Consider the following 13242-nt stretch of genomic DNA (forward strand, 5'->3'; position numbering starts at 1 on the left):
CCCCTTCCTATCCCCTTCTTTTGTAAAGCTGAGAGCCACCCAAAATGTTTAGCCAACTCCATTCTTCAACAAGTGTTTGTTGCAAACAAGGAAATAGCGTGTAGACATTTATTGTTAACAAAAAAACAAATTTCAAAACATCTGTAATTCACAGATGGAAACCCTAAAAAATGCAGTTAACTGGCATGATTTAAAGTTAGTCATAACTATTTTAAATTACTTTGCGTGTGCTTCCAAGAAGACAAAAGAGTGCAAAACAACAGAGAAAACAGCCTCTCTGAGAGTTACCTTCCAGACGCTGGAATATAGCATCATGAAAAACACAAGAAGGAAGGAAGCGGGTCCTCTGAACCCAGGAAGAATCTGAAGTTCAAATTGTAGCCCACAGAGAGAGTAAAAAGAAAAACTTCAACAAAGAAGAACGCGGTAGCTGGTGGTAACTTTGCCCAGAATCGGACTCACCGTGCAAGAGGAGCTGTAGGAACCTGGGGATATACAGTCACGGTGAAGGTGGCAGTGGCAGGTGGTGACCTTGGGGGCCTCTGCAGAGGGACATGGAGGTGGAAAGGAACGGCAGATATAGAGGACTGCACTGGCTGGCGGTGAGTGCAGAAGACTCGGTTCTCCAGCAGGAGAAAGTGATTAGCCAGGAGCCGTTTTGAAGTCAGGCCAGAGAAACTCAGAACCCGGAACTGCTCCCAGCTAATGCCATCAGCTCCCAGCTGGGATGAGACCTGTGGAATTGCTTGGACTGCAGCAAACCCAATGAGTTTGGTCTCTGGGCAGGCTTGCTAAAGTTCTAAAGGAAAACTGCTTTCAACCCAGATTCATGTATCCCACAAAAGTATCTTTCAAAATTGATGGAGCAATAAGATACTTCCATGACAAAGAGCGTCTGAGGCAACTTATGACCACCAAACCAGAACTCCAGAATGTTCCAAAGGAAGTTCTAGAAAGAGATAAGGACTACATCTCTGTGAACCCCATCAGAAGGAGTCCACCAGGGAAAGCAAACAAGCAGAGGAAAGGAAAAAAGGTGGTGGGAGGCCAACAAGAGGAAAAAAACATGACAAGGATAAGTCAGTACATATCAGTTATAACCATCAGTGTTAACGGTCTCAGTTCACCAATCAAAAAACACAAACTGCCAGATGGATCAAGAAGCAAAATTCAGTGATATACTGAGTACAAGAAACACATTTAATTCTAAAAGAAATTCGTAGACTAAAAGTCAAAGGATGGAAAACAATTCTTCATGCAACCAGAATAAAGAAAATTCATGCCCACCCTCTTGGTAAGTGCCCCTGGCATGGGCCAGGAGGAGACCCAGCAGCTCCCATGAACCTACTGGTGCACAGGCTGAGAATCAAACACACTCCCACCCCCCCACTCACCCACTGGGAGCAACTGAGAATAGATGTCTCAACATTTCTTGGGAGGACAACCATATGCAATAGAGCAAATATGAGGGTTTCTTTTTATCTTCTGTTTGAAGGCAGAGGTTGTTTTCACTGTTTTGTTTTGTCATGTTTGTTTTGCTTTATTCAATACTCTCTTTCAATTGGTTTTATTATGTTCTGTTTTTGGACTGGACAACTATTGTGAAGATAATGAGATATACTATATTATCTATTACTACTATCCCAATATCCTGCTGTGAAGTTCTGTACAATTTCACTGCAGTGTCTCGATTGGCTTTGTTCTGTCTTGTTCTGTTGTATTTTTGCTACCTTCAAAATGAAATTTTAAAAAAGAAAATTCACAGTAGCTATTCATTTGTAGACAAAGTGAATTTCAAGCCAAGACTGACTAAGAGAGATAAAGAAGGTCACTAAATCCTTATAAAGGAAACAATTCAAGAAGTGATAACAATCATAAATATAAATGCAACAAATACCTGTGCAGTCAGCTGTATAAAACAATTACTAGTGGACATGAAAAATCAAATAACCCCTAATACAATTGTACTGTGGGACCTCAACATCCCACTGTCACAAAAAGACAAATCAATTCGACAAAATAATCAATAATGAAATATTAGAATGAACACAAACTTTTGAACAAATGGGTTTAGTAGATGTCTATAGAGTGTTGCACCTCATAATATCAGAATACATATTCTTTTCAGCTGCACATGGGACATTCTCCAGAATAACCCATATACTGGCTCATAGAACATGCTTAAGTAAATGCAAAGGAATTAAAATTATCCCATGCATACTATCAGACCACAGTGCAAAGAAATTGGAACTCCATGCCAAAGGAAACCATAAGAACTTCATAAATACATGGAAATTGAATAGCCCCCTACTGAATAACCAGTGGGTCACAGATGGAATTAAAGAAGAAATTAGAAGTTCTTACAGTTGAGTGACAATGTAACATACTGGAACTTGTGGGACACAATGAAAGCAGTCTTAAGAGGGAAATTATAGCAGTAAATACCTATATCAGGAAAGCAAAGCAAGAACCTATAAACAGCTTAGTTTATAGTTTCTAGAAAAAAAAGAACCAGCAAACCAAAAGCTCATACAAGGGAGGAAATTATAAAGATTCCAACCTGTGCAATTAGGAATTGAAAGGGCAAAATCACAACAGACCCTGCAGAAGTACAGAAAATCATCTATACCTACTTTGAAAACTTGTATTCTATTAAGATAGAAAATACAGAAGAAATGGACAAATTACTAGATACATATGAATTACCAAAGCTGCATCAAGAAGATATAAAAATCCTAAATAAACCAATATCAATCAATGAAATCAAAGATGTAATAAAAAAGTATCAACAAAGAAAAACCCAGGCCCTGATGGATTCACTACCGAATTCTACAAGAAATTTAATGAAGACCTAAAACCACTACTTCTCAAACTCTTTAATGAAATTGAAAGGGAAGTAATACTTGCAAATTCATTCCTGGAAGCAAGCATTGCACTGATTCCAAAACCAGAAAAAGATCCAAGAAAGAGAATTACAGGCCAGTCTCCCTAATGAACATTGATGCAAAAATCCTCAGTAAGATACTGGCAAACAGACTACAGCAAATTGTCAAAAAGATTGTACAGCATGATAAAGTGGGATTCATCCCAGGGATGCAGGGATGGTTCAATATATGTAAATACATAAATGTAATACACCATATTAATAGAGCCAAGGACAAATCTCATATGATCATCTCAATAGATACAGAAAAAGCTTTTGACAAAGTTGAGCACCCATTCACGATAACTCTACAAGAAAATTAGAATAGGTAGTCTTTATCTCAATCTAATAAAAGCCACCTATGACAAACCAACAGCCATTATAATATTAAAACTGAAAGCTTTCACTCTAAAATCAGGGACAAGATAAGGATGTCCATTGTCTCCACTCTTATTCAACATAATCCTGGAAATTTTAGCTGGAGCAGTTAGACAAGAGAAAGAAATAAAAGGAATAAAGATAGGAAAGGAAGAAGTTAAACTATTATTATTTGCAGATGATATGATACTCTACTTACAAGACCCCAAAAACTCCACCAAAAGACTTCTAGATTTAATAAGCAAATTCGGTAATGTACCTGGTTAATAAAGTCAACATTCAAATATCAATAGCCTTCCTATATGTGAATAACAGACACACTGAGAGAGAAATCAGAGAAACAATGCCTTTTACATTAGCATCCAAAAAAAAAAAGAAAGAAATACCTAGGAATCAATCTAACAAAGGATGTAAAAGACCTTTACATTGAAAAACTACAGTATTCTGAAAAAGGAGATTGAAGAGGATATTAGAAATTGGAAAGTTATCCCGTGCTCTTGAATAGTAAGAACCAACATTGTGAAAATGGCCATACTTCCAAAACTGTTATACAGATTCAATGCAATCCCAATAAAAATTCCAATAGCATGTCTCACAGAATTAAAAAAAAATCCTAAAATTTATCTGGAACCAAATGAGATCTAGAATAGCAAAGGCAATTCTGGGCAACAAAGCCAAGGCAAGGGGCATCACAATGCCTGATTTGAAATTATACTATAAAGCTACTGTGATAAAAACAATATGGTACTGGCAAAAATAAAACAGAATGAAGATCAATGGAACAGATTAGAAGATGCAGACACCTTATCTTTGACAAAGTTGCCAAACAACTTCACTGGAAGAAAGACAGCCTCTTTATTAAATGGTACTGGAAAAATTGGCTCTTCACATGATGAAGATTAAAACTGGACCCATATGTTTCACTGTGTACTAAGCTAAAGTCAGAATGGATCAAAGACCTTAATATTAAAACAGAAACATTAAATTGCTAGAAGATAGAGTAGGTAAAACTCTCAAAGACATTGGTGTAGGTAAAGACTTTATGAACAAAACCTAGACCGTACAGGAACTATCACAAAGAACCAACAACTGGGATCTCATCCTACTGAAAAGCTTTTGCACAGCAAGAGAAATGCTTCACTCTTCACAGAGTGAAGAGACAACCCATTATGTCAGAGAAAATGTTTGCCAGCTGTTCCTCAGACAAAGGATTACTATCAGGAACATAAAAAGAACTAAAAAAAATCAAGATGCTCCCAATTTAAATTAGCCCCTATCCAAAAATGGGCATCTGAGATGAATACACACTTTTCAGATGAAAAAATATAAACAGCAAACAAATATGTAAAAAATTATTCAATATCACTTGTCATTTGAGAGATGCTAATTAGAAAAACAGATTCTACCTCACCCTGGAAGGAATGACTATTATCAAGATATCAAGAAATAACCAATGCTGAATGGGCTTCAGGAGAAAAGGAAGCCTTCTCTACTCTTGGTGGGAATGCAGACTGGTACAACCATTGTGGAAATCAGTGTGGATATGTTTAAAAAAACAGCATTAGAGGTCCCATTCAACTCAGCTATTCCCCTTCTGGGTATCTTCCCAAATGAATTTTAAAAATCTTACCACAGTGATATATGTGCACCCATGTTTATAGCAGCACTAGCCAGATCTTGGAAACAACCTAAATACTCATTGACTGAGGAAAGTATAAAAAAGATGTGGTATTTTTATACAAATGGAATACTACTCGGCAATAAAGAAAGATAAACTGGACACTTTTATAGGTAAATGTATGCAACTTGAGAACATCCTCAATAGTGAAATAAATAAGACTCACATGTGTAAAAATATTGTTTCATTAGTGTGACAAGCTGAAAGAAAAACTAATGTATATGTATATAAAATTGTTAAGATAGTTATACTAATTTCTCTGAGTTCACTGAAGAGAAATACTTGTGCTGGCATTGTTTGGACAATTGAATTTAGATATCTTGTACTCTAGTGAATAATTTGAGGGTAACAATGCACAATATATTGACCATTGTTGCCCCCTGATTGATGTGTTTTAAGATTTTGTTTCTTCTTCTTCTTTTTCTTTCTATCTTTAAATAAAATGGATTTGAAAAAAAAATAAGTTACTTTGCATACAACTATCAGTTATCCCGAAAGGAAAATGTAAAACCCAAAGGAAAACATTCAGAAGTGACTGAGTTATAAATCTGGTTTTATGGTTGGGAGGGTAACACAACAGAGAACTGTAAGGGACAAAAACCAAGACAAGAATTGTGTTCCTTAACTTTTAATCTACCTTAAATTCTTTCCTGTGAAGCACAGTGGCAAACTTTCTGGTGGTAAAAACAAATAAATGACAACAAAAAACTTGGCAGCAAATCAAATAACTGGATCAGGCAAAAATCAGTAAGACTGATCTTCAACTCAAAATTTTTGTCCTCGGTTCTCACAGTTAAGTATTTGTCAGTGCTCTGCTGGTACCTATGTGGTTTATGTCAACATCATTGAGGCAGGATATGGCAGTTGGTTTTTGGAATTCCTTGTCTTGTATTAAGGATGAAGAGCAGTGGAATAAACTTGAATGGAGGTGAAGAGGTCCTGAATTTGATCCTTTGTAGTGACCAAGTTAACAAGGGGGGGGGTCACTCCTGGGAAATGCTAGGAGCTGGAACAGGGGTGGGTGGGTTGGGGTAAAGTAGCTCAGAGAGCCCATTTAATGCCCAGCTAAGAACAGTGCAGTATTCTCTGGCCCATGGAGCCATCTAAGGTTTTGGAGTATATGAGGCCTTGTCTGGGATATGATTTAGAAAGTTCTGTGTAAGCCATGGCCCTCAACAAACTTACAGGCAGATGTGCCATATGCAGAGAGAGGCCGATGCATCACACAGGCAGGTGATGACAAGGACCTGAAGGGGACAAGCCAGCAGAGACAGGAGATGACAGACACACAGACAGGCAAGATGACAAGATGCTCTGTGTGGAACATCTAGGCTTCCAAGTGCCACCAGGAGAGGAGGGCAGAAATGACAACTGGGCAATTGTAAGGATTCAGAGAACCAGAGAAATTTCATCAATTCTTGCCAGACACAGACACCAGTAAATACCTATAAAGATACTGAAATTGCAAGTTCATCCACATCACCAAATATATACAGCCTGCTGAAAACACAAAAACCAAGACAGGACAAGTGGTTCTTAGAAGCATCTCTGCTCACTCAGCCAGGACTCCAAGTAGCATCACATAAGCCCCAGCCTTTTCCTATGAGCTCAATCTTTTCCTTTACCTTGGGTTCCTCAGAACTGTGCCTGGCTAGTTGCTAGGTTGGCTACACTAACCTGTGGCCTCCCTCCCTCCCTTGGTGAAGGGACTGTGAGCTCATCCATGCCACTGCTGAAGTGGGGTGGCCTTTCCCTCTTAGTCTGTGACATGTGAACATGGCTTATTCATTCCTGTACTGAGACAATAATCTTATTCTCCTCATCTACATGGCCCCTGATTCAGGGGAATTATCTTCTTAGGAAACATTTCCAGGAAACTCAAGAAGAGACACCAGAATTAACACCTTGCATGAGTTTTCTTCTCCTGGCTGCTTCTTTTTTCTTTTTCTTTTTCTTTTTTCAGTACCGGGCATCGAACTTATGACCATGCACTTGCATGGCAGGCTCTTATGCTGCTGAGCTAAATCCCCAGCCCCCTCCTTGCTACCTCTTAAAACTGCAAATTTAGAAATTGAGAAATATTATAAATGCCCATTGACATGTAATTGATGAATAAAGTATGAACTTCTGTAGCTGAACCTCACAAAATCCTTAAAATCAACAAGGTGAATCTCAATGTGTACATATAAAACAATCAGCTTCACTGTTAAACGAAGCAAGGTGCAAAGCAATGTGTGTCATGGTCTATCATTCAAGCCAGGAAAAGAGTATTGTATGCTGGTGTTTGTAGCAAATAGCTCTGGAGGAACAGTACTTTTAAATTCTGAGAGGTCAACTGCAGAGTGCAGAGCCCATAGCTTGCCCCAGTCCTATATGAGTCAAGGGAAAGAAAGAACCTTGCAGTGAAATTCTTCCAGTCACTATGGAAATTGATAGAATTCGGTGTTCTGCTAATGCCTTGTTACCAGGATACCATTTTTACAATTACTCAAAAAAAGCAGAGATTATTAACTTTGTGATTTTATTCCAGTGGAGCAGTTTAAAATTGCTCTGCCATTCACAGAAGTTAAAGAATGGCACGATGATACTAAAATTCTCAGAATGAACTTCCATAACTGCCAAATAGGTTTACTCAATACAGAGAGTCACAGAGAGGGAAGACAAACATTCACAATGTGAGGGTCTGATGAACTAAGTTGGATTTTACAAAGTAATGAGGAAGTTGCCCCCCTCAAAGCTTCTATCTTGGAATTTATTCGAATTTCATTCAACACACAATTGTTCAGCCTGTCGGAGTGATTTTGGAATTAAATGCAATGGTAATCATTTGCAAGGATGCCCACTGCCAAATTATCTTACTTAGATCTTCTGTGGAATTTTTAAACAAATTACATTCATTGACAAACTCTGCATAATTCTGTCTGTACAGAACTCCTTGTAAAGAGGCTGCAAGAGACTTGTGAGTCTCACAAGACTCACAAGAGTTCACCAGGTGCCATTCAATGAGGGCCACAAATTGACATTGCAAAACCTAGGAATAGCCACAGGTGGGCAGCTAGAAGCTGAGCCCAGGCTCCCATCACAGCTACCCCCTACCTCCATAAGTCACATTGGTACCCTAGAAGCATCTAGAAAGTCATTATAAATGCAGAATCATGGATCCAGCCCCACATCCACAGAATCTTCAGATGATTCACAGGCACATACAATTTAAATAATGTTAATGCAATATAGCAGGAATGGGAAATATTTGCTGTATTGAATACATATGCAGAAATAACAGAAAATTTAGCCTTTAAAATGTTCCAAATTAATTGTGGGTCAGGTGGAGAAAGAAGAAGCTCCCTTTCCCGTGACTCAACAGTAACTGTGAGCCAAGAGGAGAAACAGGAAGCACCCTTCCCATGAGCCAGTTGGTGTGTGGTCTGGGAGCAAAAAGAGCTGAGCCCCACCCCAAATAAGCAACCAGCTAATTCAGAGGGTCACAGACCGAGTTGATAGCAGCTAAGGTACAAAAACAATTTAATGCTTATATTGTTTAATTGACTTTGAAGGCCTAAAGCCCTAGTCTGAGCATGTATTCAGAGGATGACAATATGCAATATAGCAACTACGGGGCATTTTCTTCTATCTCATTTTTGAAATCCAATATTGTTCTTACTGTTTATTTTTGCTCCATTTTATTGTTTTGTTTATTCAGTATTGTGTTTTGATTGGTTTTATTCTGTTCCGTTTTGTTTGATTTTATTATGTCTGATGATATGGGAAGCAATTTTGAAGATAACAAGAGGCATTATAGTAGCAATGATTGATATCCCATTATCATGTTTTGAAGCCCTGTATTACTTTCACTGTTTTGTTTTGATTGGATTTATTCTGTCTTATTTTGCTTGGTTTTATTCTTTTTAAATTACAAATTAAAAAAATTTTTAAAAGAAAAGAAAAGGAAGGAGATGGAGCTGATCTACATAGTGTGCTCTGATCTTGAAGAGGAGACCAGCTGTCTGGAAACCAAAGGGGCTGGACTGCATTTACTAGGGCTTACATTTGGATGAATTTTCCTGGGCTCAAGCACGGCACAAAACTGGGACATTTGTTTGTAAATAGATATGCTCTCCCACCTCAGGCTTTAAAGTGGAGATTTCTGTGGTGGGTTGGAGGTAAAGGAGGTTTCTCTCCATTTTCTGGCTCTTAGTCATGTCTCTACAACTTGGAGGGTGGAGAGGGATGCCTTCAAACAGGACTGAAAGTTGTTTTTCTCAGGCCTCACCAATTTGTAGGTTTACAGTCTTATTTAGATAAAATTAAATACTTTGTATTTTTATACTTACCGTTATTATATAAAAGTTGTTTCCTTTACAAATGAAATATTGTAGAAAGATTCAAAAGAAAGTTTTTTTGTAAAAGTGCTACCTCATCTAGGGATAATATTTTAATGTCACTTGGTGATGAAAGAATTGTGGCCTAATATAAAGCAACATATCTGTGTCATAACATTTTATCTATGTTTTACATTCCCCCTTTCATAAATGGAGACAATAATCCATGACTAAATAAATTACTGGTAGGATACCTCATTTTTATGCAGATGACCTATGAAATTTTTGAATAGCAACCAGATTTCTAGACCTTATGTAGAATATGAGTTAAAGACTTGGGCTCCAAGTAACTGTATTTTGTTTTGTTTTGGGGGGTTTTCTTGAGAGTAAGGGGGTACTTGAAATCAAACTCAGGACCTTGTGCTTGCCACACAGGTGCTTGTGCAGCTGAGTGACATTCCCTCCCCAATATTATGTGTTTACTGAGGTCTGCACCATGTTGGAACTTAGAGTGCTTGGAAACCAAGCAACCAGCTTGCCTCCCTGTAAGCTTTAGTGAGCCTACTGGTTCATGAGCTGAGACTCAAACAGCCCACCCCCATTAGCAAATGGGTACCAGAGATCTGAGCATCTCTTGGGAAGCTGACCACATGCAATATGGTCTTTGAAGGCAAGTATTTTTACCACTGCTTTCTTTATTCTGATTAATGGTATTGCTGTATTTAATATTCTGTTTTGATAAGTTCTATAAGGTTCTGTATTTCATTTTATTTTGCTATACCTGACTGAAAGAACAACTATTGTGAAGATAATGAGATATATTATGGTACCTATTACCATATCCCGGTAACCTGCTGTGAAGTTCTGTACCAATTTCACTGTACTGTCTAAATTGGCTTTGTTCTGTCTTGTTCTGTTGTATGTTACTTCCTTCAAAATAATAAAACATTAAAAAATATATGTTTAAATTCTATCTCTATGTGTCTTTGTAAAAGCTAGTTATCTTTCTAACACTTTAGTTTCTTCATTCATCAAATGGAGATAACAATATCTTGTTTGAGAATTGAATACAGTAATCCACATTAACATTAGTACCAAACTAATGCTAACTAAGTGCTAGTTTTGGTGCAAACTAAGTGCTAGTTAACTAGTTAACATTAAGAAAATTGAGCAGAAAACATTTGACAGAATTAAACATATTACAGAAATATGTTATCGTTACTAAAATACATAGTACCTCAGATGGTCGATTCTTTATGATGGGAGGAAAATTTTTCTTTTTTGATTTTCTTTTCCTATTTTAAAAATTAGACATCTGGGCCTGGGTATATAACTCAGTAGCATAGCACCTGCTTGGCAAGTGTGAGGTTGTGAGTTCAATTCCTGGTACAAACAAAAAAAAATTAAACATCTGAACCTAAAACATGCATAAATACAACAAAAGAAGGGAAACATTTAAATTCACAAGTAGAGAATATTCTTTCTTTTTTCCTGAAAAATAATCTTATACTGTGATTTAGTTCATGTTGAATTATGAATATTTTCATAAATATTTGTGGAATGATTAAGTGATTCAGCATTAAAGTACAGTATTGAAAATTTCTTTTGTGCATGTATGTCTGAATACAAATATTTAAAAAATTAAATAGTTCTCCATCATCTGCCTGGCCAGTGTTACAAAGGTCTAATCAATAATTCATGCTCATCCTGACAAAGAAAGTCACTCATCAGCTAAGGCTGTGATGCACATCTTGTCAGGAAGCCTTGTTCTGACTAAATAAGACAAACCTAATTTAATGCTAAGTGAATAGTCCAGTTCTCTATAAATCATTAATTCCAGGATGAAACATTATAGATTTGTCTATTACATATGCATCCCAGGACTAGATATGTATTAACCTCTTTATCTTTTGACTTCAAGGGATGTTCAATCCATTGTTCTTAAAGACTTTCTGAAGCTACCAAATCTAGGAAGAGCAGAAGCAAAGTAAAAAAGAGCTTTGGAGAAGCCAAGGATTTAGAGTTGGATGCCTTCAAAGCCAGTCTTTCACATAATTTAGGTATCCTCTCCCTACCTGTTCTGAAAGGTACTCACGGTCTTCTGTGTGAGTACTACTAGAAATGGGGAAAATGAATTCACTTCTTTTGGTAAAAATCTCCTCCACTTTGATAGGTAAAAGTCCAGTCCAAACTGATTTAAGGAAAACAACATTTTGCCTCACATCATGGAGAATCAAACATCTGAGGTTATAATTTCAGCCTCACCATAAGCAAGATTTGACCACTGTCAGCACCGGCTGGTTTGTATCTCCATATCTGACCTCCACTTCCTCAGAAGAAGCTCTCCCAACATGGAACACAAAAGCATTAGTTACCTCCCCTTCTGTTTTTAAAGCCAGCAGGAAATGATAAACATCACCAGATAAGTCAAACAAAAGCCCCAGTGTTGTGTCATCCTGGCTCAGTTTTGCCCACTGAGGGCTCCTGCCCATCCACCATCACAGGGGTGGGGTACTTCTGGGAATGGGGAAGTTCAAGGCCAGCCTAGGCTATATAGTAAGATCCTGTCTCAAAAAACAAAATAGTTAAGGTGCTTCCAGCATAAAGAGGAACTAGGGGAATTTGCAACTACCAATTCAACTCTACAGAGAATACTGCAGGATATTCTAAAAAAAGAAAAATACCAAGATTCCAGAAACAGAGGCCACAATGAATGAAGCAGAAAGCAAAATGAAGAAGACAAACTGACAACTAATGACAGAAAAAGAGCTCAACAGAAATGAGGCAGAGAAGGTTGGATGGTAGGAACAGCTATTTTGGAGAAAATAAGACATCATAATAGGTAGTGCTGATTTAATATCATCTTGTTTTGAAGTTCCATCAAGCTTTTGTTCTTCTGTCTCTATTGGTCTTAACAGGTTGTATCTTATTGGATTTTATTATATGTGATAATGTCAACAAAAACTTTTATAGACAAGGAGATTATACAGAAGCCATTGTTCATTTTCTGTTGGTTGATTCTGTAATACTGTCATTCTCTTGAATGGTTTTACATTGTCTTGATATGTTTGATGCTAGAATACATGAAGTTATACTCAAAGATTTCAAGGAAAGAGACACTATGGTAACTACTTTTATGTCGGGATATCTTGTGGCCAAACACTATTTTGCTTAAATGGTTATGTTTTGACCTGCACTGTTTTGTTGTTATGCCCTCTTTTATCTCAATCTCCTTTTTTTATTTACTTTTTTATTTTTATCTTTTTAATTATATATATATATAATTTATTTTCTACCAAGAATTGAAGACAGGGACTTGAACAAACACTTCAATACCAATGTTCACTGCAGCATTGTTCACAGCAGCCAAAAGGTAGAAATGATTAAAGTATGGGTGGATAAACAAAAATAAATAGATATGCAAAATATGGTATGTTCACATAATAGAATATTATTCAGGATATTATTAAAAAGAAATGAATGTGCACTAGTCAACACAAATGAGTCCTAGAAATATTATGTTATACAAAATATGCACATGCAAAAGGACACATATTGGATGATTCTACTTACATAAAATATGTGTAACAGGCAAATTCATAAACAGAAAGCAGAGTGGTGGTGGTCAGATAGTGAAGGAGAAATGAGGGATTGCAGTATGATGAGCACAGAGTTTCTGTTGGGGGTGATGAGGGTTTGGAAATGATAATGGTTGTGAATATAATTAGTGACACTTATTTGTACACTAAAATGGTGAAAATAGCCTATTTTATGAAAAAATTAATATTAGGCTTAAATATTTTGACACAGTCCTGGAAACTATAAAAAACTCATGTAACAGAGTTGAAAAATAAATGAATACAAATTCACAAACGATGAGAAAATCTGAAATTAAGAAGCTAGTATAAAATGACTTTTGAACTTCAAGATCTATCAGAAGACTA

General features: G+C 36.9%; 1 protein-coding gene across 1 annotated transcript in view; it reads right to left on the reverse strand.

Moving 5' to 3' along the window:
- The window catches only part of LOC134471742 (uncharacterized), a 36397-nt gene extending 30091 nt beyond the window's left edge, over positions 1-6306 (reverse strand). Inside the window, exons 1-2 of the mRNA XM_063231375.1 lie at positions 6165-6306; positions 463-751 (exon numbers count right to left, since the gene is read on the reverse strand). Of these exons, the coding sequence (XP_063087445.1) occupies positions 463-751; positions 6165-6306 (431 nt within the window). The remainder of the gene's footprint in view (positions 1-462; positions 752-6164) is intronic.
- Positions 6307-13242: the final 6936 nt, after the last annotated feature.

Source organism: Cavia porcellus, unplaced genomic scaffold (genome assembly GCF_034190915.1).
Source record: "Cavia porcellus strain 051 isolate PalLab524CR breed Dunkin Hartley unplaced genomic scaffold, mCavPor4.1 scaffold_19, whole genome shotgun sequence".
Taxonomy (NCBI): Eukaryota; Metazoa; Chordata; class Mammalia; order Rodentia; family Caviidae; genus Cavia; species Cavia porcellus.